This window comes from Hemiscyllium ocellatum, chromosome 31, assembly GCF_020745735.1.
Source record: "Hemiscyllium ocellatum isolate sHemOce1 chromosome 31, sHemOce1.pat.X.cur, whole genome shotgun sequence".
Classification (NCBI taxonomy): Eukaryota; Metazoa; Chordata; class Chondrichthyes; order Orectolobiformes; family Hemiscylliidae; genus Hemiscyllium; species Hemiscyllium ocellatum.
The window spans coordinates 33,355,632-33,382,111 of record NC_083431.1 but is presented as its reverse complement, the minus strand read 5'-3'; the positions used below and the strand labels follow the sequence as shown (position 1 = coordinate 33,382,111).

General features: G+C 39.3%; 1 protein-coding gene across 3 annotated transcripts in view; it reads right to left on the bottom strand.

The window, feature by feature from the left end:
* Positions 1-26,480, bottom strand: part of galnt17 (polypeptide N-acetylgalactosaminyltransferase 17) — a 416,470-nt gene that overhangs the window by 111,016 nt on the left and 278,974 nt on the right. For all 3 annotated transcript variants that reach the window (XM_060848468.1, XM_060848466.1, XM_060848469.1), the window contains exon 7: positions 16,618-16,735. In XM_060848468.1, coding sequence (XP_060704451.1) covers positions 16,618-16,735 — 118 coding nt within the window. The remainder of the gene's footprint in view (positions 1-16,617; positions 16,736-26,480) is intronic.

The following is a 26,480-nucleotide window of genomic DNA, read 5'->3' as shown; positions in this document are numbered from 1 at the left end:
ACCCCTTCACTACCTGCTCCTCCACCAATCTTAGTGTCATCTGCAAACCTGCTAATGAGGCAACCTACACTTTCCTCCAAGAATTTTGTTTTATTCCTAAATAGTTTGTAGTTAAGGGGGAATTATTTGGTTTGTTAACAGTTTAGTTAAGTTGTTCACTGATAGAGTTAGATAACTAAATTGTTACTTGTTGATTATAGAGTGAGTGGAAGGAGTTTATTTCATTGACCCACTCCCTGATAACAGCTTGAGGGTGAGAGGCATGTTCTACCACATTTCACATGCCTTTTAACAGATTATGGAGAGATTATGGGGAGAGGAAAGCCTCTCTGGGTGTTTAGGTTTTAGTTACAGACGGGGATGTCAAACTTCACCTTTATAACAATTAGACTCTTAATTTCAGACTTTTATTGAAAGTCCAACATTGTGGGCAGCACGGTGGTTCAGTGGTTCGCATTGCTGCCTCACGGTGCCTGGGACCTGGGTTCGATTCCACCCTCAGGCAACTGTCTGTGTGGGATTTGCACATCCTCCCCGTATCTGCGAGGGTTTCTTCTGGGTGGTCCGGTTTCCTCCCACAATCACAAAGATGTGCAGGTTAGGGTGAATTTGCCATGCTAAATTGTCCATGGTGTTCAGGGATGTGTAGGTTAGGTGCAAATGTAGAGCAGTAGGGGAATGAATTTGGGGGGGTTACTCTTCAGAAGGTCAAGGTGGACTTGTTGGGCTGAATGGCCTGTTTCCACACTGTAGGGCTTCTATGACATCTGCCATGGCAGGATTTTAACCCCAGTCCCCTATTTAGCACTTAGTGCAGTGGGCCTCCCTAAAAAGAGACAGCCTGGGGGTTCCTCTGGCTCTTCAGCTGGTGGCATAGACATCCATTTTGGACACAAATTAGTACCCTTAACTTTGGGTTCGCAAAGCAGCAAAGAAAATCCATTGCCTTTCGGTTCTACACCAGAACTGGCCTCTCTCCTCTACCATTGGAACGATACCTTAAAATCAAACACTATTGCTCTAATTTCTTCCGATTAAAAATCAAGATTTAATATTACCATGTTGAAACAAAACATGATTCGCTTACAATTTTGCCAACATTTATCTGCGAAGTACTAAAGCTCAAGTTCAATTGGGAATGTCTTGAGAATTCCAGAATTTGGGTTTTATCATTACAAAGATGGTGCAGTGTTTGCAAAGGTATGTGCACCTATATTCCAGTTTGTGATTGGTTAAGATAGTGGGGGTTAGGAGGTGGAATGGCTGGGCATCCGGAAATCACAGGGTTTCAAGGGCCTGGCAAATAACATCGCTGGGTGTGCAGTCTTGTTGGTGTGTTGTTGGAGGGAGTTAGGAGATCAGAGGTAGTGCTGAGGGTAAGGGAGATTATAGGGAGGAGAACCAGAAGGCTGGAATTAGGAGTAAGGCCAGGGATCCTGGGGCCAGAAGTTATGGTGATTCAGGACAGTATCAATTGTTTTTCTGTTCCTAGCTGTTTAGCTTTGGTCTTCTCCCAAGATATAGGTCAATGTTGTAAGAAGCAGCAGAAACAGGCATTCGATTTTCATTTCGCTAATGGCCTAAAGCTTTCTTCTGATACGGAAAAAGGATGCACTTCTCATTTGAAATTCACTCAAATGGTGTTTGGTAAAGGCCACACCAGAGGTGAGCACACAGTATGCAGAAATTCTCACTCCCACTGTTGGAATCACAGTTCTAATGACACTGATTTCTAGCCCTTAATGTGTTTAAATAATTTCCTCATTGACTGATGCTCATTATGTAAGTGACAACACTCAACATTATTGTGAAATTTTGAAGAGTAGAGAAAATTAAAAAGTTAATCTAATGAAAGGCAGCTCAGTGTTGATCATACTGGTTTACCTTGATATTTCTGAATGAGTAACTAATACCTGTCTTCCTACATGGCTTTTACCTAGATAATAGAATTCTCACTAAATGCTGTGATGAACATCATGTCCATCCTACTCCATCTGAAAACTATCCAACTGTGACTGATATGTTTTTGATACTTGCATAGGTCTATATGCAAGGCTCTCTGTGCTCAGCATTGCTGTAGACCTGCATGGCAACCTGAAATATGGGTACTGTTTACCAGCTAGTCAGAGTCAGCCTACTTGTCAATTATTGGATGAACAAAGACAGCTGGATTATCAATGGTTCTTTATCCTTGGATATGATGGGAATGGATGGGAGTGGAGAACTAGTGCCATTTCAGTGTTTATATTGTACAGCAACTTAATGGGATAGGTCATAGAAAAATAAGCAGAGATCTGATGTTACAGATTGACACTGTCTTTGTTTGACTAGTTACATTCACTTTGTACCAATCCATATTTGTAATGGATCAGAAAACTAACCCTACTGCTGCTCTGGTACAAAGTATGGGGTGATAGTGTTTAAAAGAGGGAAGGGGTAGGTTGAAAAGGAACAATCAAACAATCAGTCAACACGGTATATTTGCCCTGTCTTTCGAGAATGGCTCTGAATTCACACTCCTCTACTCCATCCATGTCTTCAAATCTGAAGAAGGGATTTTCCCCTTCCTGCAGGAGACAGGAAAGCTAGAAAGAAGGGCAAATAATTAGGTGAGTTATCCCACAAGAAATACTGGCCCCTTTCTTGCCACCTCAACCATTAAATTCTGGGCATGATGGACAACCTTCTGACCTGTCATAAAAACTGACCACTGAAGTTCCTCAACCTGCCAGCAGCCCAATCACCATGTAGGCATGGAAAGTGGTTGGTTTGCCAACAGCCCTGTCTGTGTATTTGACTGGGGTTGGGAGGGGGCTCTATTTGCCCTAATCTGGAGGCAATTAAGGATAGGGATGGTGAGCAAGGGATAAGGGGGTGGGGTGGGTTGGACCATTGGCAGCTGCTGAAAACCACTGTCTTTCACTTGCCTCCCACTCCCTGATCCCCTCCTCCCCAAGGACATCACCTCCTTCCACCCACAGTAACCTAATACTTTCAAACACTGATGGCTTGATAGTCTTCAGTGATGATGTCAAGGACCCAGAAGCCTCTGGTTGGCCAAGTCCCTCAGGCAGGCTCTTTTTTTTTATTCTCCCCACACTACTGCCTAACAGCCAAAGTGCTTATTTTTCCCCAGCACCCATGTCGTGTGTGTGCAGGTGTAGGGCACAGTGAAGAACCAACATGTGCGTAAATATTGATATTCCACCACCAGGAAGAAAGTAAACAGCTGTGCCCTTCACATCAAAGGGCAATGCTGTGTGATCAAACAGTGAAGGGGAGGGCAGGGATTAAATCATCAGGCAGGCTCTTGATTGGACAAGAAGCTTTCCCATTGGTATTTTAAGTAAGTAAGTAATCAGAAGTAGGGAGTTAGTTAGCCTTGAAGTTGCTCACCCAGGTAGATGGTGCCCAGAGCACTACATCTCAACCACAACTTTTGAAAATTAATCTCAACTGCTGAAGGGTTTGAAATTGCTCCCATGCCCCTGATCTGACTTTTTCTGCTATATTGTTCCACAAGTTGGTAGTGCACAGATGGTGGAAATGTGAACAATGCTACCTACATGTGGATCATGAATCCCTGTGTCAAGTATTTGTTCCACATGTCACATCAAAGTTTTGTCCATTTGTCAAACTTGTATCCTATGCCATTGGAAAGAGCTTCTCCTTATTAACCATTTCAAATTCACTCAGAGTTAGAATAGCAATGTTAAATTTCCCCTTAAATGTCTCTATTGTCGAATAACTTGCAGAATGCACACCATTGCTGTTACCATGCAGAAACAGCATGACATGTTGTGGGAGACTGAGACAGGGATCCCATGCCAATGAGAATTAATACATCCTAAAGATGTACTCTATGTACAAAAACATAGAGTCAGAGTCATCGAGATAACAGCATGGAAACAGACCCTACGGTCCAACCCATCCATGCCAACCAGATACCCCAACCCAATCTAGTCCCACCTGCCAGCACCCGGCCCATATCCCTCCAAACCCTTCCTATTCATATACCCATCCAAATGCCTTCTAAATGTTGCAATTGTACCAGCCTCCACCACTTCCTCTGGCAGCTCATTCCATACACATACCACCCTCTGTGTGAAAAGGTTGCCCCTTAGGTCTTTTTATATCTTTCCCCTCTCACCCTAAACCTAAGCCCTCCAGGGAAATTAGCCACAGCCTGTTCAGCCTCACCCTATAGCTCAAATCCTCTAACCCTGGCAACATCCTTGTAAATCGTTTCTGAACCCTTTCAAGTTTCACAACATCTTTCCGATAGGAAGGAGACCAGAATTGCATGCAATATTCCAACAGTGGCCTAACCAATTTCTTGTACAGCCGCAACATGACCTTCCAACTGCTGTACTCAATACTCTGACCAATAAAGGAAAGCAGCTTCTTCACTATCCCATATACCCACATGGTTGAACTGAACTTCATGAGAACCTATCAATTCCAATATCCTGTAATTTGACATATTTTCATATCACTGATGATGCAAGTTTTTAGAATCTAGCTATTAACTGTAGCTATTGACCCCATATTCTATAAGTGTCATCAAGAATTCCAGCAGAGAATTCTAACAAAACCTACCAATAAAGTGGTGAGAACAAGGAACTCACTACCACAGCGAATGGTTAAGGTGAATCGTTCAGCAATGCATTTACCTTGTAGAGATGCCTTCATTCCACATTTAGATAAGTGAGAAGTGAATGAACGGTTACAATACTTTATTTGTGAGTAGGTAGAAGAAAACTAGACTGCAGCAACAGTTGGGATAAACAGCCTGTTTCTCTGTATATTCCTTGTAATCCTTCACTAAAGTTAAGAGGATGAACAGTAAAATCCTCATCGAAATGCAGTCCCATAACATCAAGCTGTCTCTAGGCTGATACTGTTTTGACTGTTTCTTTCCAAATTGAGGCAAGGAGAAAGCATCTACACAATGGAACAATTAATTGGACTTAGTCCAAATTTATTAAAATATAGTCTGATAAGGTTTGAACAGTATGATCTTGACACTGTGCAGTGTGTCAGGTATTGCATTGTTGTCCTCTCACGGTATGGTTCTAAATCTACAGAATACTTTTTTTTGTAAAAATTTAAGATAACAGTTACTTACTGCATTTAAAGTTGTGGCCATGCGGCAATGTGCTGGGTTTTCACATGATCACTGATTCAGCACACTGTGGTACAAGAGGCCCTGTTAGACCTGTCACACATTATTCCATTGAGTCCTCATAAAGTATCCCATTCCAGGACTGTGCCTTATAAAAATTCTCTTTTGTTCTTAGCTTTTGTAAAGTCCATCTCTTGTTGTTGTCCTTTTTTAAAAACAGTGGACTGAAATATGAGAAAGAAGTGTTTTGAAACCCATGCATTTTTAAGAATGGTTGCATGTTCTGAAAATTAAGAATTTGTTTTCTATTGTGGGTTCCAGCAATGTGCTGACAAAATGAAATTTGTTTAAACAACTGAGGCTGCTTTTTTTGTGCATTCAGGACCAATTACCAGTGGCAAAGATCCTCTGCCAACAACAAGGCGATTGCTTATCAGGTGGCTGGACACCTTGGTCTTTGAGCAAGATACGGAGAAGCTAGTTAGATCAGAAGATAAACCAGTAGATCTGCAACAGTCCCAAAAATTCTCTGTCAGTTTTTCAGCAATAAACCACTTTAATCCTAAAGACAATGAAAGAAAACCAGTTGGAATGAGGTAGATTGAGGAGAAACCTTCAGATCAGCAAGAACTAATGCAACAAATCTTGGGGAATAATGACCACAGAATTTGTTTCCTCACTTTTCCGTTCAACTGTATGATTTTACGTTTGTCTGATAAAGGGATTTTTATCAGGGGTTTTAGAATTTTAATTTGCAGTTTACTCCATATAGTTTATTTAGAAACATAGAGTCATACAGTATGGAGACATGCCCTTTGGCCCAACTCATCCAAGTAAACTAGATTAGTCCTATTTGCCTGCATTTGGCCCATATCCCCCTAAACCTTTCCTCTCCTTGAATAAAGTCACAGTAATTAGAAGCTAATGACCTGTAATAAATAGTGATTGTTGTTAAGTACAGAAACCTGGTCAATGCATTCTATCAATCTGTGTCTGAAAATTAGATATTTTGGGGATTTTGTGTGTTATTTTTCAAAACATAATTAGCTTTTCTGCATCTAGAAATGATTTCCAGCAGGCTACCCTAACAAATTATAACATTTAACAGTTACCAGTTCATAATCCAGGATCCTACTCCATATGGTGCCTCTACATCACACGGTTTAGAGCACTTCAAGTCTGCAGCTTACCATAGTCTTCCCAAGGGCAATTAGGGATGAGCATTAAATGCTAGATTTCCCAGGGATTTTCACATCTTATAAAGAAATAATAAGATTCTTCTGTCCTCTATATTGGTCCTGTGGCAAACTTCCCCCTATTCAGTTTTACTAACAGTGTGAAGCACCTCAGTCCTATTCACTTCCTGTAATTCTTGACCTCCAGATATAACTTTACAAGTCCAAAACTCACAGAGAATCCAACCGTGAAACCAAAGTTTCATTCAATTCTCTTGGCTCTCTTATCAGACTTTGTGATCATTTTGTTTCATTTTCACTCTCTTTCATTTTTCTCCAGGCATGTGTTGCTGTTTCGAACATGGGTTAACAGTTTTGGGAATTGTAATGAGGCTAATTGTACATCTTTTACTGGGAAAAATGCATATTAATCAGAAACTAATTTCAAGGGTCAAATCAATTTGAAACCCTATCACAGAATAAAGTTGTCCAACCAGAATTCAATTTAGATAAAGGATGGAAGGTTTTGATCTTGTTTCAAAAGGTCCAGCAAATTTGAATGAATTATTTATTCTATGAAAGATATTGTTAAAAAATTAACATAAATAATTACCAAATATATGCATATTCTTTGCTCTTCAATGACATTGGCATACACTAAGTGGACTGGAGGAGGAGTGCAGACATAATGTGGTGCTGAGATGAAGGACATATCCCAGGTCAATAATTAATACAGAAACTATTACATATTAAATGACTGAAGAAATTTAAAGACATATTATCAACACAAAAGCGCTTCTCCTTTATGTCATGCAGTATGATTGCTCTCTGATTTATTAAACCTTTCTATCAATACAATGCCCTTTTTCGTTATTTGTAGAAATAAAACAATTGCTCTTTTAAAAGCAACTTGTGTGGATTGTTAGTAAGTAAATTATAATGATAATGGTACAGCTGCTATCCAAAATCCAGCTCTATTTAGAAGCTGTGGTGAAAATAATACAAATAAAGATAATTTTATTATTACCCAGTCTCTGGCAACTTTATGGAGGTGGTAGGTGGAATTTTTCATCAACTTGGAATTAATTGTAAATTTATTTTAATTTTCTCAAAACCCATTTGGTAAGGAAATCTGGTGTTCTTATTTGATCTGTTTATACATGACTCCAGACTCAGTGCAATATGATTGACTCATAAGTGTCCCCTGAAATGGTCTCTCAAGCCAATCAGTTTTTTGGCAATTAGGCATAGGTAACTAATATTGACCTTGTTAGTGGACCCCCAAATCCCATAAATGGAATGAAAATAAAGTTTGCTGCCGTTATTTCCCTAGGAAGAGGGGGAAAAAATAGGTACATTGGATCCAATCAGCTCCAATCACAGCCAAACCTGGGGTTCCTCACTTTCTCCTGTTATTTCCTCTTCCCCTTTTAATTTTTAAAAACAGTTTCATAGAATTACAGAAAAATGCAGTATAGTTGGAGGCTACTTGTCAGTTCTTCCAATGAGCCATTCAATCAGTTCACTTCAGTTCTTTCCTCATATCTTGCAGAGTTCGAAGTCTTTCTCTTAAATCAGAGAAACTTACAGTGCAAATTGATAGAAGCCATGAACAGTTTTGAAAAAGTAAATGAAGAGAAATTGTTTTCAGTGGCAGAAAGGTCAATAATCAAAGGAGAATGATTTAATGTTCCTGGCAAAACAGCAAGACTTAATATGAGGGAAAAACATTGTCCAGTTACCTGTAATAATGTGGAATGCATTGCCTGAAAGGGATTTGGAAAAAGATTCAATCTTAATTTTCAAAAGTGAATTGACTAAATACTTGAAGTGGTTGAATATTTGCAGGGGTGTGCAGATAAAAACTTGAAGTGGAAACATTTGCAGGGGTGTGAGGTTAGAACAGACAAGTCAAACTAATTGGACAGCTCTTTCAAAGAGATGGCATATAACCTCCTGATATGCTGCATCATTCAGTGAAACTGTCTTCATCATATTTAAGAAAACAATGGAACAAATCATGGTTAAAATTTTTCTTTAAGTTTCACTGAACTTGCCACATTCAGAACTTATGGTAAAGAATCTATCTGCCAAGCTTGTGAAAAATAGGGTCCAGTTAAGGCTGGTTGGAATATCATCATCCAATCACCTAAAGTACCTTAAGGACCAGTGCATATGAGGGGGGCATAAATAGGTAAACTGTACTGCGAATGTACCTGATAGTTTAAGATCAGTTTTATTGTAGCATGCTCAATACTTAATACATGGAAGTGCTGAAGGACTTGGAATGCCAGTCACTGGGATCTGCCTGAAGCATGAGTCATAGGAGGCAAACAATTATCACAAGCATATAGCCACCAGGAGAAATAGTTAAATATCTACAGCAAACTTTCAAACATATTATGCCGTATTATACGCTTCATAGATTCCACACTCTTCCCTAAACATCTCCACCACTCAACCTCCCTCATCTGCTAGACAGCAGAGTTGTTGCTTGTTGCTCCCCAATACAATTTGTGAACTAACTGATGGTGCATAGGTCAGCAAGCAACATTTAAACATGCTGTAGCCGTTAGACATTCTTTGATGCTGAAGGATGATATTAGGAGTTTGTTTAAGTGCACTAGGTATTTTTCCAGGCTCATTGTAATGTGCTGAGTTCATTGTTGAGCGTAATAGGTCTTGTATCATTGACTCACAATTATGTTCACAAAGTGGACAATTGTTTACTTGACCAGCAGTCTTGTATGCCTCTTTTCAAGACATAAACAGGCTAGTAAAGATAATTGAAAGAAAACCACTGAAATGATAGAATAAAAGGGGTTTGAATTAGTTGGACTGGTCTATTCAGCTCTGAAAATAACCAACAAAGACATATTATTCACCTGACTTAATGCTGCACAAAATTCATTACTTTTGCTCTGCAAGAATTGAGTTGCTGTGTATGATGTCTGCATATACTTTGTTAAATTTTCAGTATTTTCATATTGATCTTGCAGCTCATTCCAGCTTCAAGCTCAATCTTTGTACTATTTGTACTGATATACATTATGAAACACAATTATATGGGAATAAAATTGTAGATTGTGCAAGTGTCCTTCAACAAACACTCTAGAGATCTCCATTTCTAAAATATATTGGGAATACAGAAGTCTCACTCCAATATCAGGCTAATCAAAGTCATAAAACTATAACAGTTTGATGGTGGGTTTTTCTTCTGAATGTTGGGGCATAATACATTGTCAAGTTTAATTGTTCATTGTGATATTACTGATTGGTTCTAAACATTAGATGGGAGCTGCCCAGATTTCCAATTACCACTTTAGCGGGAGTTCAATAAAAAGCATGAGACAAAAACTTAAATAGCCCCATTTGCAGTATTTACTCTATAGCTCACGGATTCTGCCAAACTCCAACCTACATTACAATAGAAGATCAACATAATTCTCACAGAAGATTAGGCTCAATCAGTTCTGCCAGGCATCCCTTGTTCACACAGTACAGATGATGGAGGCTAAGTCAAAGTTGAATATCTTTCTCATCTCTGAAATAGGGAGGATGGCTAACCATTACAGTATCTACCTGCAAATAAAACAAACTTCCTTTTATGCTTTTCAAGTGTCTCAAGACTTCACAGCCTATGAGCTATGTTTCACAGTGTGATATCTGTATCAATGAAGGCAGACTTTATTGAGAAAAAGGAAATACAAACAATGAATTAGATAAATCAGAAAATAATTCCTAAGGTATTCTGAGTTCATTGTTGTGCAGAGTGGACCATGCATCATTGACTCATATCAACAAGGGAGACAATTGTTTACTTGGTAAGCAGTCTTAATATACCCCTTGTCAAGTGACAAACAGGCTAGTAATAATGGTTGAAGGAAAATCTTTGAAATGAGAAGAGTGTAAAGAGTCAGGGAAAACCACCCCTCAATTTACTGTAGGTATGGTCTCCCCATCAACATATATAGCTGCAGCAAGCTGTGTTTTTATACTACATCACATTTGCATAAATTATTTGCTGCATCTGCATACTAGCTTTTTGTGATTCATGTATGAAGCCACCCAGATCCCTTTGCATTATAGGACTCTGCATTTAAACAATATTTCACTTTTCTCATCTTCTTGCCAATATGGGCAATTTCACATTTTCCTACATTATACTCAAGCTACTAAATATTTGCCCACTTATTTTACAGCCTGGGTGTTTGCTCCTGTAGTAAGGGTCAGAGAAGGGTACATTTTCGAACTGACTATTTTGGGAGAAAAAGGCAGTGAGCATGTCAGGCTCACTGCTCCTGGAACCAGTTCAAAGGCAATCACTGAGGCTGGTTAAAAGGCTTGCTCCATAGAATTCCTACAGTATGGAAACAGGCCAATTGGCCCTGGTAGTCTACACCAATTGTCCGAAGAGTAACCCACCTAGACCCATTCCCCTACATTTACCCCTAACTAATGCACCTAACCCACACATCCCTGAACACTATGTGCAATTTTAGCATGGCCAGTTCACTTGAACTGCACATCTTTGAATTGTGGGATAAAACCAGAGCAAACCCATGCAGACACGGGGAGAATGTGCAAACTCCACACTCGAATCTGGGTCTCTGGTGCTGTGACGCAACAGTGCTAACCACTGAGCCACCATGCTGTGTGACTTTCTTGTCAGCTGCAATGTATCCCTCCCACTTCCTCACACACTTCTAGTGCTCATTCATGTCAACCTATGCACCCATCCCAATGGTGTCCCAAACCCTTCATGCCAGTCTATAACTTTCCACTTATTGCCATGGTCCTCATCTCAGTACTCTGCCAACTTTATGTCAACTCATGTCAGTAGAATGAACACCCCAAACATCCTCATGAGTCTTTACATTCACTTTACCAACTGAACATTAATCTATTTGGACTCATTCCCCCCTCCCCCCACCACAATAACCTTTGCCAATGCACTCTCCATGCAATCTCATTCAGTATCCACAATAGGCAAACCTCAACACATAATGTTCTAAATATCTATTAAACATTTCATCATTGTGAGAAATCCTATTCTATGTATTTAAAAGCTTTTTAGTCCTTATTTTTTATGAAATTAAACATTTGTATACATAGCTCCAAATTAACAGCTAATTCCTCGATAATTTCTCTAAACTTTTAATCAAACTGAATTTATAGCACCCCACTGTGATAATGATGAACTCTGGCAGTAGTCAAGCAGTAATAATGCTATAATGATAACCCATTACATTCAACAAACAACTATTGAAACTGCAAATATTTTTCTTTTAATTCAAAGCTTAGCATGCTTGTATTTTAAGTGTAAGGGATTTAAATAATATGACAACTTGACAATTCCAGAGATCTTATGTACCATCTAAAAACAAAGTAAGTCACACACTGCTGGATAAAGACCTTGTTTCATTAAAAATTAGAGTCAATTTGAACTCAGCCCTGAATTGAAATGTCTCTCCTAGGTTTGAGTCTCTCCCAGGTCCTGTTCCCATTTCTGACAGATTCTATTTTCACTACCTTTCCACTACTTGCTAAAGGATGATCAGTTATAAATTGTAGCTTGAATTCTGGTATTGAGGCCTCTGTTATTTCACATAAAGTGCACAGTCTCTGTTATCACATGAAAATTCAGCCCAACCTTTCCGTATCCGTTTGCAGACCCATTGTATTCTCCTCACAACTAGCTTCCTGCTTTGTGCCACCAGCAAAGTTTGCTACAATACATTGATTTTGTCTAAGAATTATTATAGATTGTAAAAAAATGAAGCTGCAGTACTGATCCCTGTGGTACACCATTAGTTACATGCGGCAAACTTAAAAATGACCCCAAACGTCCTGACTGTTTGTTTATTAGCTAGACAATCATCTACCCATGCTAATAATATTATACCTAAAATCATGAACCCTTGTGTAGTGCTGTCTTACTAACTCATTTTGGAAATCCAAACACACACAATCTTTTTTCTTCTGCTTTATCTGTTCTGCTACTTATATCTGTGCCATGGAAGCTCTCATATCCCTATCAATTTGCAGGCCTAACTTCTAACCTAAAAATAACCATTTAAACACTCCCACAATCCTGAACCTGTTGTCAGCCTAGCCCTGTATTGAGGTTTGAACACAATAGCTCAACTCAGATGTACGAGTGCAACCATTGATTTCTCAGAAGGCAGCTGTAAATTGAAAATCTGTAACCCATTAACATCAGCTACATTTCCCAGCCCCAGATTTTCATGGAATCAGAATGACTCTGGAGATATTTAAAAGGGGTGAATGAGACTCAGTTCTAGGATTGTGTACACTCAACTGTGTCCAAATCAATATAATCATTGGCTAAACCAGGCACACTATTTCAACAGCGAACATGAATTGTTGTCTTTGCTTGATTGACATCATCAAATAGTTATAAGTTGTTCGATCTTTGATAGAATTTCTCAATGTCTCAGTTTTTAATTTGGATAAGATTAAGGGGCACACAGTGCATTGTTATAGATACATTAATAGTGTGGCTGATTGCCATTTTTATAGTGTTCTATGAACAGCAGCTTTATTTTGAAAAGAAAATTTGTGAACTTTTCTTTCAGCAATTTCTGTTCTTTAATTATGCACATAATGTGTGAATGAGAAGGAGGTGATGAGTTGGGATGGAGAGTATAGAGGGCATGGGGTGGCTTGGGGCATATGATGGTGTTGAATTGGCACAAAGAATATAAATAAGTATGGCATGCTTGGATAGCATGAGTGGAGACAAAAGTATAATGAACGAGAGATGTTGGGCAGGGTGATGGGCTCTAAAGGGTGAGGGCTACATACATAAAGATCACCAGAGAAGGTGCAGACTTCCAGAGACCTGTGGTGACCATTCTAACCAGCCTGTCACTGCCCAAATCGACCTGCTGCACCTGAAAACACTTTGCCTTTGGGATTAACAGGTTCAAGTCCATCTCGTAATCCCCTCACTGCAAATGTTGTATATAGTTTTTTCCCAATACATGTCTGGCAAAATGTAAAATGCCCTAATGGGCTCGGTCGCCAAGATCTCAGCTCTCAGTTTTGATCCAGAACATTCTGGATATTGAAGCTCCTCGGTCCAGACTTGTGACTGCTCACATCAGTCAGATTTACTGAGTTCTTGTTCCCCTTTAACAGAAGAAGATCAATAATGAGACTGATGTCTTGGACAAACATCACAGAAGAGCCCACAACATCTGCAGATACCGCTTTCCATCCACCACCATTGTGCTTTGATGTATCAATCAACAAATAACAGTACAGATAATACGCACTGCTCTTTCAAGGAATACTTCAGGTTCAAATTAATAAAACCTGATTTCACACAATGATCCCTAATCTGAGATGCTTGAGCTAATTTATTCTCACCCAACATCTGAACAGTAACCTCTTGAGGTACACTCACAGACACTGACAATCAGTTATCATAAACCAGCCAAAGTCTTTGGTCTTCCGTGTGACTTTGGAATCTCAAGTCACTTGCTGTCTAAAGTAATCTTCTACAGGACAAATTGCAGCTGAGGGGGAGAATCTGGAAATCATCCAGGGAGAGAAAGTTTGAAATCCACTCACATTCAAAATGTGCACGCTATCTTACCTTAGCAGCACTATCGAACCCACATATCTTCAAGTACTTATGCTTAGAAACATAAGTAGGAAAACATAAGAACTAACTCCTCATCAGTTGTAGGTTCTTCTCTAATGGAATGACAATTAGCAATGTTCCTCAGAAGAGATTTATTTGTTAATAGAGTACAGTAATATACACGTTTTTCATTTTTAGTATTAAGTTAAAAGAACACCCATTCCATCCACAATTGAAACCAAATGAACTGTGGAAGCTGTAAATCAGAAACAAAAGCAGAAATTGCTGGAAGAGCTCAGCAGGTCTGGCAGCATCTGTGGACATAAATCAGAGTTAACATTTTGGGTCCGGTCACCCTTCCTCAGTTCTGACCTAAAATATAAATCTGATATCTCTCCACAGCTGCTGCCAGAACTACTGAGCTTTACCAGCAATTTCTGTTTCCATCCACAATTGACTTGTTCAGCCTCACAAAGCATGTTACAGCATATCTGCAGTGAGTACATTCGAAGAATGTAAAATTAACAATTACTAAAACTAATTAATTCATATTGCAGACTGCTCATAATAAATCAGAAATGAACATTCATAGTATTAATAGATAAATACTTAACACCTTTTGATTCTAATTTTTGTCCAATATTTCAGGGAAGATATTAATCTATTCTGAATACTAGGTTATCACCTGAATTAGCAGAGATCGTCCATTAGAAGGCACTAAGTATTCATCCACTGATGGCACCAAAGCAAAACTCTCAGTGTTATCATCCTGAATATATAAAAGGCTATTATCTCATTGATATAAGAAAATCCTAGATTGATTAACATGCTTCAAAATGAAGTTGATTGGGTTTGATCTCAAAGCAAAGATGTGCTGCACCTGAAGACGGGGGTTTATCATTCTGATACTGTGGAAATCAATGATGGATTATAATGTTAACTAATATTTTAAGGATCTGCTTTCCCCCAATAGCAGATTTACAAAAATAGGATAGAAGGCTCAGAAGTATTTATTTTGCATAAAACCTTTAAACAGGTGAAGGCACGACAACTTTATATAAAATAAGGTTACAATGTGAATGAGGAAATAAATCATAAAATTTTCTGGTTCACCAGGTTATAAATACTTTGTGATCTATTGTCATGTAGAGTCATTATTGTGTCTTCTCATGAGATTACCAAATTGTCTTTCTCTGCACATACTAGAGCAACCAAGTCCTGCAGATTTCCTTTTTGTAAACATGTTATTAAAACAAATATTTTGATTAATATTTAATTAGGAAGGACTCAGGTATATTAAGTAGTCAAATTGAACACAGAGTTGAAGGGTTTTGGTGTTCAACTGCATATGTTAATAAAGGTGACAACAGCAGAAGTAGCAGTATTACATTGTCCAAAATACAAATGGAGTCTGAGGAAAAATGTGTTTATGTAGTGCCTGTGCAGACTTATGGCTATTCCTCCTGGGCTGGAAGCATTCTGGCCCATTGCCTGCGTAACCTGTCTGGCTTTCCTCTTTCAAAAATGCTGCTCTGTGGTGAGTGTAAATAGTTTTGTGTAGATGAAATACTTGCACTCAGCTTTTGTATTTGAAGGCAGACAATATACCAATAAATACCTGGAAATGTTTTTGAGCTTGTATGTACTAGTTAGGCCACACCTGGAATATTATATACAGTTTTCAGCACTTCATTATAGGAGATTGTAACATTGATGAAAGTGCTAATTGAGATTCACCAGGATGAAGAGTTCAATTTCAGAAACCGAGGTCTCTGTTCACTAGTTCAGAAGAGGGAAAGAGTGACTTGATAGATTCTTTAAATTTATCCAGGGTTACGAAGAACTAAGTATTGTTAGGTTCTTTTATTGTTTGGTAAGACAGTAATACAACATTAACACAAATGGATAGAATGGCGGAAATCTGTCATAGACCATGCTAAAACGATTGATATATTATTCTAAAGGGAAATTAGAAAGAGGTAAAAGAAATGTTTTAAAAGATATGGGAAGTGACCAAGAAAGTATCTTTAGCCTAGATAACGCTTACAGTGGAAAAGACCAGCACTGCCTTGAGAAACAATATGACCTTTTTCTGTAGCTGAGTATTCTGAATTTTTATGCTTGTGACCAACAGGCCATTGGTATCAAGATGAACTTTCACAGAAGGTTGTAGGGTACAATGCTAATTCATCCTTGTCAATGGACAATAAGCTTTTCAGTTGAGCAAACCCAAGTCAGATTACAGGCTACATGGGAGAAAAAAAACTTTTTTCATAGTCCATTGTTGGAATAAAGGTGTAAGGACCTGAAATGATTAATGCTGAGGAATGCGTGAAGCACCACCCAATGTGATGATATAATGTGGACACAGGCAGAAGAATAACTTTGTACTTCAAGCAAGTAAGACCTAACAATGAAGTCTCCTTCATTGTCTTAGTGACAATGTCTATCGTGTCAAAGTAACTAATTCTTGGTTGCTACTTGCAATAAACAACATCATATTTAAGGTAAGTATCTCTTCTCATGAGACTACTATATTATCTTTTTCTGCACATACTAGAGCAACCAGGTCCTGCAGATTTCCTACCAAGAAAGAGAATGTTAGCAGCAACTCTACATGATGTATCTCTCACCATGATGAGCTTTGATGAGGTCCAAACATACAATATTCAGAAACACAATATTTAAGGAGGTTATCCACAAACCTTAATCCCCAGTTCTATGTTTTCTCCACCATAAACGTCCATTCCAGAGTCCAAAAGGCCAATCTCACCAAAGAACAATCTATTCACCACAAATGAACATCCAATCATGGCGGGTGTCCTGAAAAAGATCAAGAGGTATATTATTGCTTGAAAAGGACAGAATGACCTCTAAACGAAAGTGCAGCCAAACCTAAGAGGTCAGAATATTCCCTAGAGAAGACTGTACTGAAACAAAGAAACATGGAATCTTCAGAGTAAGTCAGTAAGACATTCTGATGAAAGCCAATGCAAACAAATCTTGTTGATTTAATATCAGGAATGAAGAGAAATTTATGGCTCAAATTCAGCAGTGCTTTTGCTATACTATTGCAGGGAGGGTTGGAAAAACAGGGGTGTTGTTGGTAAAGTTTGCAGATGACACAAAAATATGTGAGAAGGCAAATCATGAGGACAACACAAAGAGTCTACAAATGGACACAGACAAGCTAAACAAGTGGGTAAAAAACATGCAGTTTGACTACAGTCTGGGAAAGAGTGAGGTTAAGAACTTTAGCAGGAGGAATAGAGGAGCTAAATATTACTTAAATGGAGAAGGTCTGCAGAAAGCTGCAGCAGGAAGGGATTCCTCATGCATTAATCACAAAAAGCACACAAGGTCAGCAGGTGATAGGGAAGGGAAATGGAATGTTGGGCTTTATTTCAAAAGGAATGGAATATAAAAATAAGGAAATTTTGTAAAATAACGCAAGGGATTAATCAAATCACATGTAGAATATTATGAAGTTTTTATCCCCTCATCCATGGAAAGATATATTGGCAATGGAAGCAGTCCAGAGAAGGTTCATTCGATTGATCACAGGAATGCATGGATTTTCATAGAAGAAGATGTTGAGGAGGTTGAGCTAGCACTCATCAGAATTTAGAAGAATAAGTGGTGACTTGATTGAAACATGTAAGATTCTAATGGGGCTTGACAGGTTAGTTGCTGAGAATGAAAAGGCAGGAAAGTGGAGTTAAGGGTTATCAGATCAACCCAAAAAGCAGAACAAACTCAATTGGCCGAATGGTTTACTGTTACTCCTATGTTATATCGTCTTTATGCTCACAAGTCCTATGTTCTATGCTAATTTGAAAATTGTACAACAACTATAAAGATCTGTTGATTCCTGAGTGACAATCACAGAACTTTTACAGAACAAAAGTAAACCATTTGGCCCATTGTGAAGGGGGCAGTAGTTATGTTGGAGCTCTGCTGAATTGACAGGAAATGGCTGTGCAAAGCCTAAGCATCAGTGCTGAGACCTTGCTTTCCAATTGTAAACCAATGACTAAAAGTGGAGATACTGAATAAACTAACAATGAGGAACATTCTGATCAGATGCAGGATGATCCAAATGTATTGGAGTGTTGGACCAAAATGTTGAAAACTTAATTCACTATAAGTAGTGCAAAGGAATGTGACCTGTGAAGGAAATTTAACACTGGAAGGCTAAACTAAATATGCTTAGGCTACAGCTCAAGAGAAGATTGTGGATGTGTTGGAAACAATAACTGAAATGTCTGCATTGCATGATAATTAAGGCTAAGAGGATATTGATTGTGTTGAACAGAACTCAAATCATAGAATGTGACGCCAAGCTTAAATAAGATATTTAATCATTCCTGTTGGAATAGTTGCCATATTATGCAAGAAAGTCATGAAACTTTAAAGATATAGCAAAAAGCTGCCCACTTAACTTTTGCTATTCAAGAAAAGGAAACGGTGGAAGGGTTTCAGTGGCTGCTTTCAGGATCTTAAAGGCTTTTGACAAGTTTAATCCAGAGATTTTATTCATCTTGAGTCAGTGAGATTGGAAATGGTGTCCTGCTGAGCAACCTTCCCATAGTCATTGATGTAATATGAATTATGTTGCTATGGAGAGATAGCTGTCTGAAAGTAGGGAGGAAGTACAATGGAAAGGAGCAAAGCAGCTCTTCACTTCCTCAGCATTTTCCCCTTTCATCTCATTTCTAGCATCATTTTATGGCTCCCTGTGACAAAAAGCCTTGCAGTTTTGTCAATGGTAGATTATTTGCTGGAATCTTTCCTGCTGATTCCAACCTAAACACTGAAGAGAATTACTACTGGATGTTTATGCAATATGCTGAGAGTATAAGTTATGGATTGTCTATTGATGCACTGATGCAGATTATTCATTTGTTTTCATTGTCCTTATAAGGAGGTTCAAAAATACTTGCAAAAAATATCAGTGGATTTCTGAGGAAGTACCCAAGCTATTTTTGTTTAGCAGCAGGAAGATCGGGGCTGCTGGGAAGGGAAGTGACTGCTTTAAAAACTTATCTTAAGAATAGGTGGAGTGCACACTGAGCAGAAGCAGATGTGGGACAGCTGAGTTAGTGAAGTGATATATTTGGGTGGTTGCGTTATCCGAAATACTACTTAGGTAGTGTTTCCCACCAATCCTCCTCCTCCTCTAACCAAAAAAAAAGCTCTGTGCGCCAGATTGGTAAGGTAACTAGTTTTTGTTTTATTTTTCAATAGTCTCTTTAGAAATTTAGAATAGTGGGAATGGAGGTTAGGGCTGTTGAGTGTTCCTTCTGCAGAATGAGGGAGGTAAGAGTCACCATTAGTTTCCCTGCTGACTACATCTGCGGGAAGGGCACCCAACTCCAACTCCTTGAAAACTGCGTTAGGGAACTGGAGCGAGAGCTGGATGAACTTTGGATCATTTGGGTGGGGAGGAGTTTACTGAGAGGAGTTACAGGGAGGTAGTCGCACCTCAGGTACAAGAAAAATGCAGATAGGTTATGTCAGAGGATGGAAAGGGAACTGGCAGGCAGTGCAGAGTTCCCTGTGGCCGTTCCCCTCAATAATAAATATACCGTTTTGGATACGGTTGGGAGGGAGGATCTTACCAGGGGTAAGCCATGGGATATAGGTCTCTGGCACAGAGTTTGTTCCTGTTGCTCAGAAGGGAAGGAGAAGAGGAACAGAGCATTGATGAATCCATAGTTAGGGGGACAGATAGGAGGTTCTGTGGGATCAAGAGAGACTCACAGGTTGGTGTGTTGTCTCCCAGGTGCCAGGGTTTGTGATATCTCAGCTTGTGATTTCAGGATCCTTGAGGGGGAGGGGAATAGCCCCAAATTGTGGTCACATAGGCACTAATGACAGGCACTAAAGGTAGGAAAAGCAGTGCAGATTTAAGGCAGAAATTCAGGGAGCTAGGGTGGAAGCTTAGAGTTAGAACAAACAAAGTTGTATCTCTGGTTTGTTACCTGTGCCACATGCTACCAAGGCAAGGAATGGGGGGAGAGAGGAGTTGAACACGTGGCTACAGGAAAGGTGCAAGAGGAAGGGTTTTGAATTCTTGGATAACGTGGGCTCATTCTGTGGTAGGTGGGATCTCTACAAACAGGATGGTCTACACCCAAACCAGAGGGGTACCAATGTTCCCAGGAGGGAGGGGAGGGAGGGGAGGAGGATTTGCTAATACTTTTTGGGAGGGTTTAAACTAATTCAGCAGGAGATGGAACCTGATTTGTAGTTGTAGTGTACAGGAGATGAGTTCAGTGAGGTCAGAAATAAGGTTTCAAGGTCGCAAAAGTGCACTGGCAGGTAGGAAGGTGTTTTGAAGTGTGTCTACTTCAACACCAGAAGCATTCAGAATAAGGTGGATGTACTGGCAGCATACCTGGCAGTACCTGGGACTTTGATGTTGTGGCCATTTTGGAGACATGGATAGAGCAGAGACAGGAATGGTTGTTGTAGTTCTGGGATTTAGATGTTTCAGTCAGAACAGAGAAGATGGTAAAAAAAGGGGGGGGGGGGAGTGGGGTGGGGTGAGGGGTGGCACTGTTAGTCAAAGACAGTATTACAGTGACAGATAGGATATTTGAGGACTTGTCTACTGAGGTAATATGAGCTGAGGTTAGAAACAGGAAAAGAGAGGTCACCTGTTGGGAGTTTACTATAGGTCTCCAAATATGTAGAGATGTAGAGGAAAGGATAGGAAAGATAATTCTGGATAGGAGCAAGAGTAACAGGGTCATTGTTATGGGGCCTTTAATTTTCCAAATATTGACTGGAAATATTATAGTTCAAGTACTTTAGATGAGTCAGTTTTTGTCCAATGTGTGCAAGAGGGTTTCCTGACACAGTATGTAGATAGGGCAACAAGGGGTGAGGCCATATTAGATTTGGTACTGGGTAATGAACATGGCCAGGTGTTAGACTTGGAAGTAGGTGAGCAGTTTGGTGATAGTGACCACAATTCCATTATGTTTATTTTAGCAATAAAAAGGGGTAGGTATATATTGTAGGGGAAGAGTTATAGCTGGGGGAAAGGCAATTACGATACAGTTAGGCAAGATTTAGGATGCATAGGATGAGGAAGGAAACTGCAGGGGATGGGCACAATTGAAATATGGAGCTTATTCAGGGAACAGTTACTACTTATTCTTGATAAGAATGTACCTGTCAGGCAGGGAGGAAGTGGTTGAGCGAGGGAACCGTGGTTTAGTAAAAAAAAAGTTGAATCTCTTGTCAAGAGGAAGAAAAGGGTTTATGTTAGGATGAGATGTGAAGGCTCAGTTAGAGCACTTGAGAGTTACATGTTAGTCAGGAAAAACCTAAAGAGAGAGCTAAGTAGAGCCAGGAGGGACATGAGAAGTCATTGGCTGATAGGATCAAGGAAAACCCTAAAACTTTCTATAGGTATATCAAGAGTAAAAGAATGACGAGGGAAAGATTATGGCCAGTCAAGGACAGTAGTGGGAAGTTGTGCATGGAGTCCAAGGAAATAGCAGAAGCACTAAATGAATATTTATCAGTATTCACACTGGGTAAAGACAATATTGTCAAGGAGAATACTGAGAAACAGGCTACCTCAGTAGATGGGATTACTGTTCATAAGGAGGACATGTTAGCAATTCTGGAAATTGTGAAAGCCGATAAGTTTCCTGGGCCAGTTGGAGTTTTCCTAGGATTCTCTGGAAAGCCAGGGAGGAGATTGCAGAACCTTTGGCTTTGATCTTTATGTCGTCATTGTCTATAGAAATAGCACCAGAAGACTGGAGGATAGCAAATGTTTTCCCCTTGTTCAAGAAGTGGAGTAGAGACAACCCTGGTAATTATAGACCAGTTACTACAGCTGAAACTGACACCCGGAAGCGGCAAGAACAAACCACTATAAATACCGGAAGAAACATCAAAGCAGCGCTTCACAGGAGGCTCCAATAGCACTGATGATGTTCCCTAGCCAGGGAACGAAACGTTTGCAGCAAAAACTTCCAGCTCGGCGAACAGAACCACAACAATAGACCAGTGAGCCTTACTTCAGTTGTGGGTAAAGGGTTGGAAAAGGTTATAAGAGATAGGATTTATAATCATTTAGAAAGGAATAATTTGACTAGGGATAGTCAACATGGTTTTGTGAAGGGTAGGTCATGTGGTGGATGAGGATAAAGCAGTTGATGTGGTGTATATGGATTTCGGTAAGGTTTTGATAAGGTTTCCCGTGGTAGGCTATTGCAGAAAATATAGACGCATGGGATTGAGGCTGATTTAGTAGTTTGGATCAGAAATTGGTTAGCTGAAAGAAGACAGAGGGTGGTGAATGATGGGAGATGTTCATCCTGGAGTTCAGTTACTAGTGGTGTACCATAAGGATCTCTTTTGGAGCCACTGCTGTTTGACATTTTTATAAATGACCTGGATGAGGGCATAGAAGGATGGGTTAGTAAATTTGCGGAAGGCATTAAGGTCAGTGGAGCTGTGGATAGTGCCAAAGGATGTTGCAGGTCCCTATCTATGTCCCTTTGTAACCTGCAACATAGATAAGCTGCAGAGCTGGGCTGAGAGATGACAAATGGAGTTTATTGCAGAAAAATGTGAGGTGATTCACTTTGGAAGGAGCAACAGGAATAATGAGTACTGAGCTAATGCTAAGATTCTTGGTAGTGTCGATGAGCAGAGAGATCTCAGTGTCCATGTACATAGGTCCTTGAAAGTTGCCATCCAGGTTTATAGGGTTGTTCAGAAGGCACACGGTGTGTTAGCTTTTATTGGTAGAGGGATTGAGTTTCAGAACCATGAGGTCATGTTGCAGCTGTACAAAACTTTGGTGTGGCCACACTTGGAGTATTGTATCCAGTTCTGGTAACCGCATTATAGGAAGGATGTGAAAGCTTTGGAAAGGGTTCAGAGGAGATTTATTAGGATGCTGCCTGGCATGGAGGGAAAGGTTGAGGGACTTGAGGCTGTTTTCGTTAAAGAGAAGAAGGTTGAGAGGTGACTTAATTGAGACATATAAGATAATCAGAGGGTTAGATAAAGTGGATAGTGAGAGCCTTTTTCCTTGGATGTTGATGGTTAGCACAAGGGGACATAGCTTTAAATTGAGGGCAATAGATATAGAACAGATGTCAGTGGTAGTTTATTTACTGAGAGAGTGGTAGGGGCGTGGAACGCACTACCTGCAACAGTAGTAGACTTGGCAACTTTGAGGCATTTAAATGGTTATTGGATTAACATATGCATGAAAATGGAATAGTGTAGGTTAGATGGGCTTCAGATTGGTTCCACAGGTCGGCGCAACATCGAGGGCCTAAAGGCCTGTACTGCGCTGTAAAGTTCTATGTTATATTCCATTCAATACATGATTGGCCAACTATTCAGTGCAGTTGAGAAACACAAGCTTCCATTTTAACTGAATTAAGTTTGGAGATCCATTTCACATCTTATTGATTTATGTGACCTTATGTTTTATGACTTAGCTGTTTAAGTGAAAGTCATTATTATGTGCCCTGAACTTTGTTTCAAGTATTAGGATTGTGCAGAAGAGATACATGAGAATGGTTCCTGAGATGAGCAACTTAGTTCAGGAAGGTAGATTACTGTTTTCCTGAGAGAAAAGAAGGTTTAGGAGAGATTTGAAAGAAGTATTCAAATCATGCAGGATCTGGACAGAGAGGGTAAGGTGGAACTGTCCCCATTCACAAAAGCATTGAGAACAAAAATGGACAGATTTGACGCAATTTGTAAAAGAAGCAAAAGTCATTTGAGGAAATTCTTAATCATGTTGCAAGAGGCTAGGATTTGGAATGCCTGTAAATATCGTAGAAGCAATTTCAATTGAGGCTTTAAAGAAAATTTGACAGTTACCTGAACAGTAAAAACATACATGGTTGCCAGGGGAGAAGAAGAAAGGGGAATGGTGCTGGTGAATTGCTCATTTGAAGAGCCAATACAGACATGACGGGCCAAATGGCCAACTTTTGTGCTATAAAAATTCCATGAATGTCACTCAGGAATCAAAAAATTTTTGCAGTTTTAGTCCAATTTTCTAAATAGCACAGAAAATGGGACTTGTGATATCAGGCAAAAAGTCAGGAAATTGGATGAAGGTTTTGACAAAGTCTCACCCTGACTGTGAAATCGTATTCATTAAAACTTAAGCAATATGTGGTACATCACAAGAAAAATGATAAATCTCTGACTGAAAAGTTAATTGGAAACTCAGCCACTTAGCTGCTCCAAGTGAAAAAGTGGCTTACTGAATTCCCAAAGGTCAATTTTTAAAGGGCATAGCTAGGTAGCTTGAAGTAAATTACAAAAACTACTTATGTGCTGGAAATTACTTCTCCTTTGGATGTTATATGAAATGCAGGCAGAGAGTAGCTATTTTTTCCCTTCTGTGTGTACATGCTGAAGATTTATTACCTGGTGCCTCCAATGTTATCACTAACTTACCACTAACATTGGATTGTCTCCAGCTGAATTGAGTAACTACTGAGGAATTGCTAAATATACTGGCAAAGATGAAATATGAACATGTTCTATTTTGCTTATGGGCATTATGCTATTATTGTATTGCTTAGCCCATCTTAGAGCTTTCTGACATTTCTTGCTTTACTGCTTAGAAGTTAGTTCAAGAAGCATGCAAGTATCAGTTTGTCAGTATTGCTCCACTTTTAATAAGGGCCACATCAACATATTCCTCAGTAATGTTCCAATGGACTGCACTGTGGAATGATAGATGTCACAAGCTACAGGTCTGAAGTAGTAACTTGAAGGTTTCAATATCATGATACCTAGAAGCTGTCAATTGAGCCTTTCAATTGTGTTATAGATAATGGGATAGTTTCTGCCTCCTGACTGATTGAGTTAACTGAGCAGTTGGAATAACAATGACAAAGTCTTGACTTGTGAATGTCACAGCAAATTATCTGACCATTTAGTCTCATACATCTATCCCAGTGTTTTTCATCACACAAAGGTGCCTAACTGAATTCCATTCTCCTCACATATTTTAAATTAAAACTTGTCTGTCTCAAGTAACAATCTTGACCTTTTTAAACAAATGATAGGGGGGGTTCAGCTTGAGGTACAACAGACAAGTATCATGCTTAGTGCTGCAAAGCCCAAACTATTTTGAAATCTCATGTATCTAGAGATTTGAAGGCACAGGCTCCAAAACTGACAGTCATGGAAACAATTGTCGGATAAACCCATCTGGTTCACTATTGTCTTTTAGGGAAAACACTACATGTGAGTCCAGACCACAGCAATGCGGATGACTCTTAACTACCCTCTGGGATCGCCAATAAATCCTAGCCTAGTCACCGATGGCCTCATCCCATGAATGAATGATAAAAAGCTCAACCAAAAGAAATACATTATTTCCATGTAGCCTATCTGTTGCCATTAATATGTGAATAACCTTCCTGGACCCACAGAAACCTTCAACACACTACTTCACAAACAACTTTTCAACAGTTAAAAATTACTGTGACTCAGCTCCCAAGTAAAGAAGAAATCAAGGTAGTAATGTTCAGCATATAATTATTAAAGTTTGTGTACTACAGATCGACATATAAATCATCATAGAAATATCAACATTTGTAAAAGCATTGTTCAAAAACGTGTTGTTTTATTACTTAACAGTCCATCATTCCATCTAAGCTGGTCCAGCTCACGGACCTTAAACAAGATGCAGAAGGGAGAAGGAGGTGATGGCCTAGTAGCATTATTACTGGACTGTTAATTCAGAAATAAAAAGTGTGGCACTGGAAAACTACAGCAGGTCAGGCAGCATCTGAGGAGCAGGAGAGTCGATGTTTCAGGAATAATCCCTTCAATGTGATGTTAATCCAGAGACCCAGATAATGTTCTGGGCACCTGGGTTTAAATCCTGCCATGGCAGACTGTGGAATTTCAATTCAATAAAAATCTGGAATTAAGAGTCTAATGATGACCATGAAACCATTGCTGATTTCCAGGAAACATCTATTTGGTTCACTAATATGCTTTAGGTTAGGAAGCACTTGGCCTACATATGACTCCAGACCCATGGCAATGTGGTTGACTCTGAACTGCCCTCTGGGCAATTAGACATGGGCGATAAATGCTGGCCCAGCCAGTAACACCTACATCCTGTGAATGAATTTTTAAAAAATTGACAAATGGAATAGACCTAAGAGGATAAAAGATTTATTCCAGTTCCTAATTTATATCAAAACTTTGGTGCCTTTCTGTTTGACCTTTCATACCCAAGAATTCAAACGCTGATCCCAGGAAAATGTGACATCGCACACCTGACAGCGAGTAGAGGAATTCTGAATCATAATCTTCAAATAATTGCAAATAACAAAGAGCAATGTGTGAAAATTATGTTCAGAAGGTTTACTATCCCTGAGACTTGAAAAGGAACAAATATGAAACCTTTATCAAAGAGATCTTCTAAACCTTTGAAACCTGGACAGTAGGTGGAGCTGTGCTTGGAGTGTTTCCATAGATATTTGTTGCTTCACTCACTGATTCAGAATGAAGATGCGAATTACAAGAGATCTATTGGTGTAAT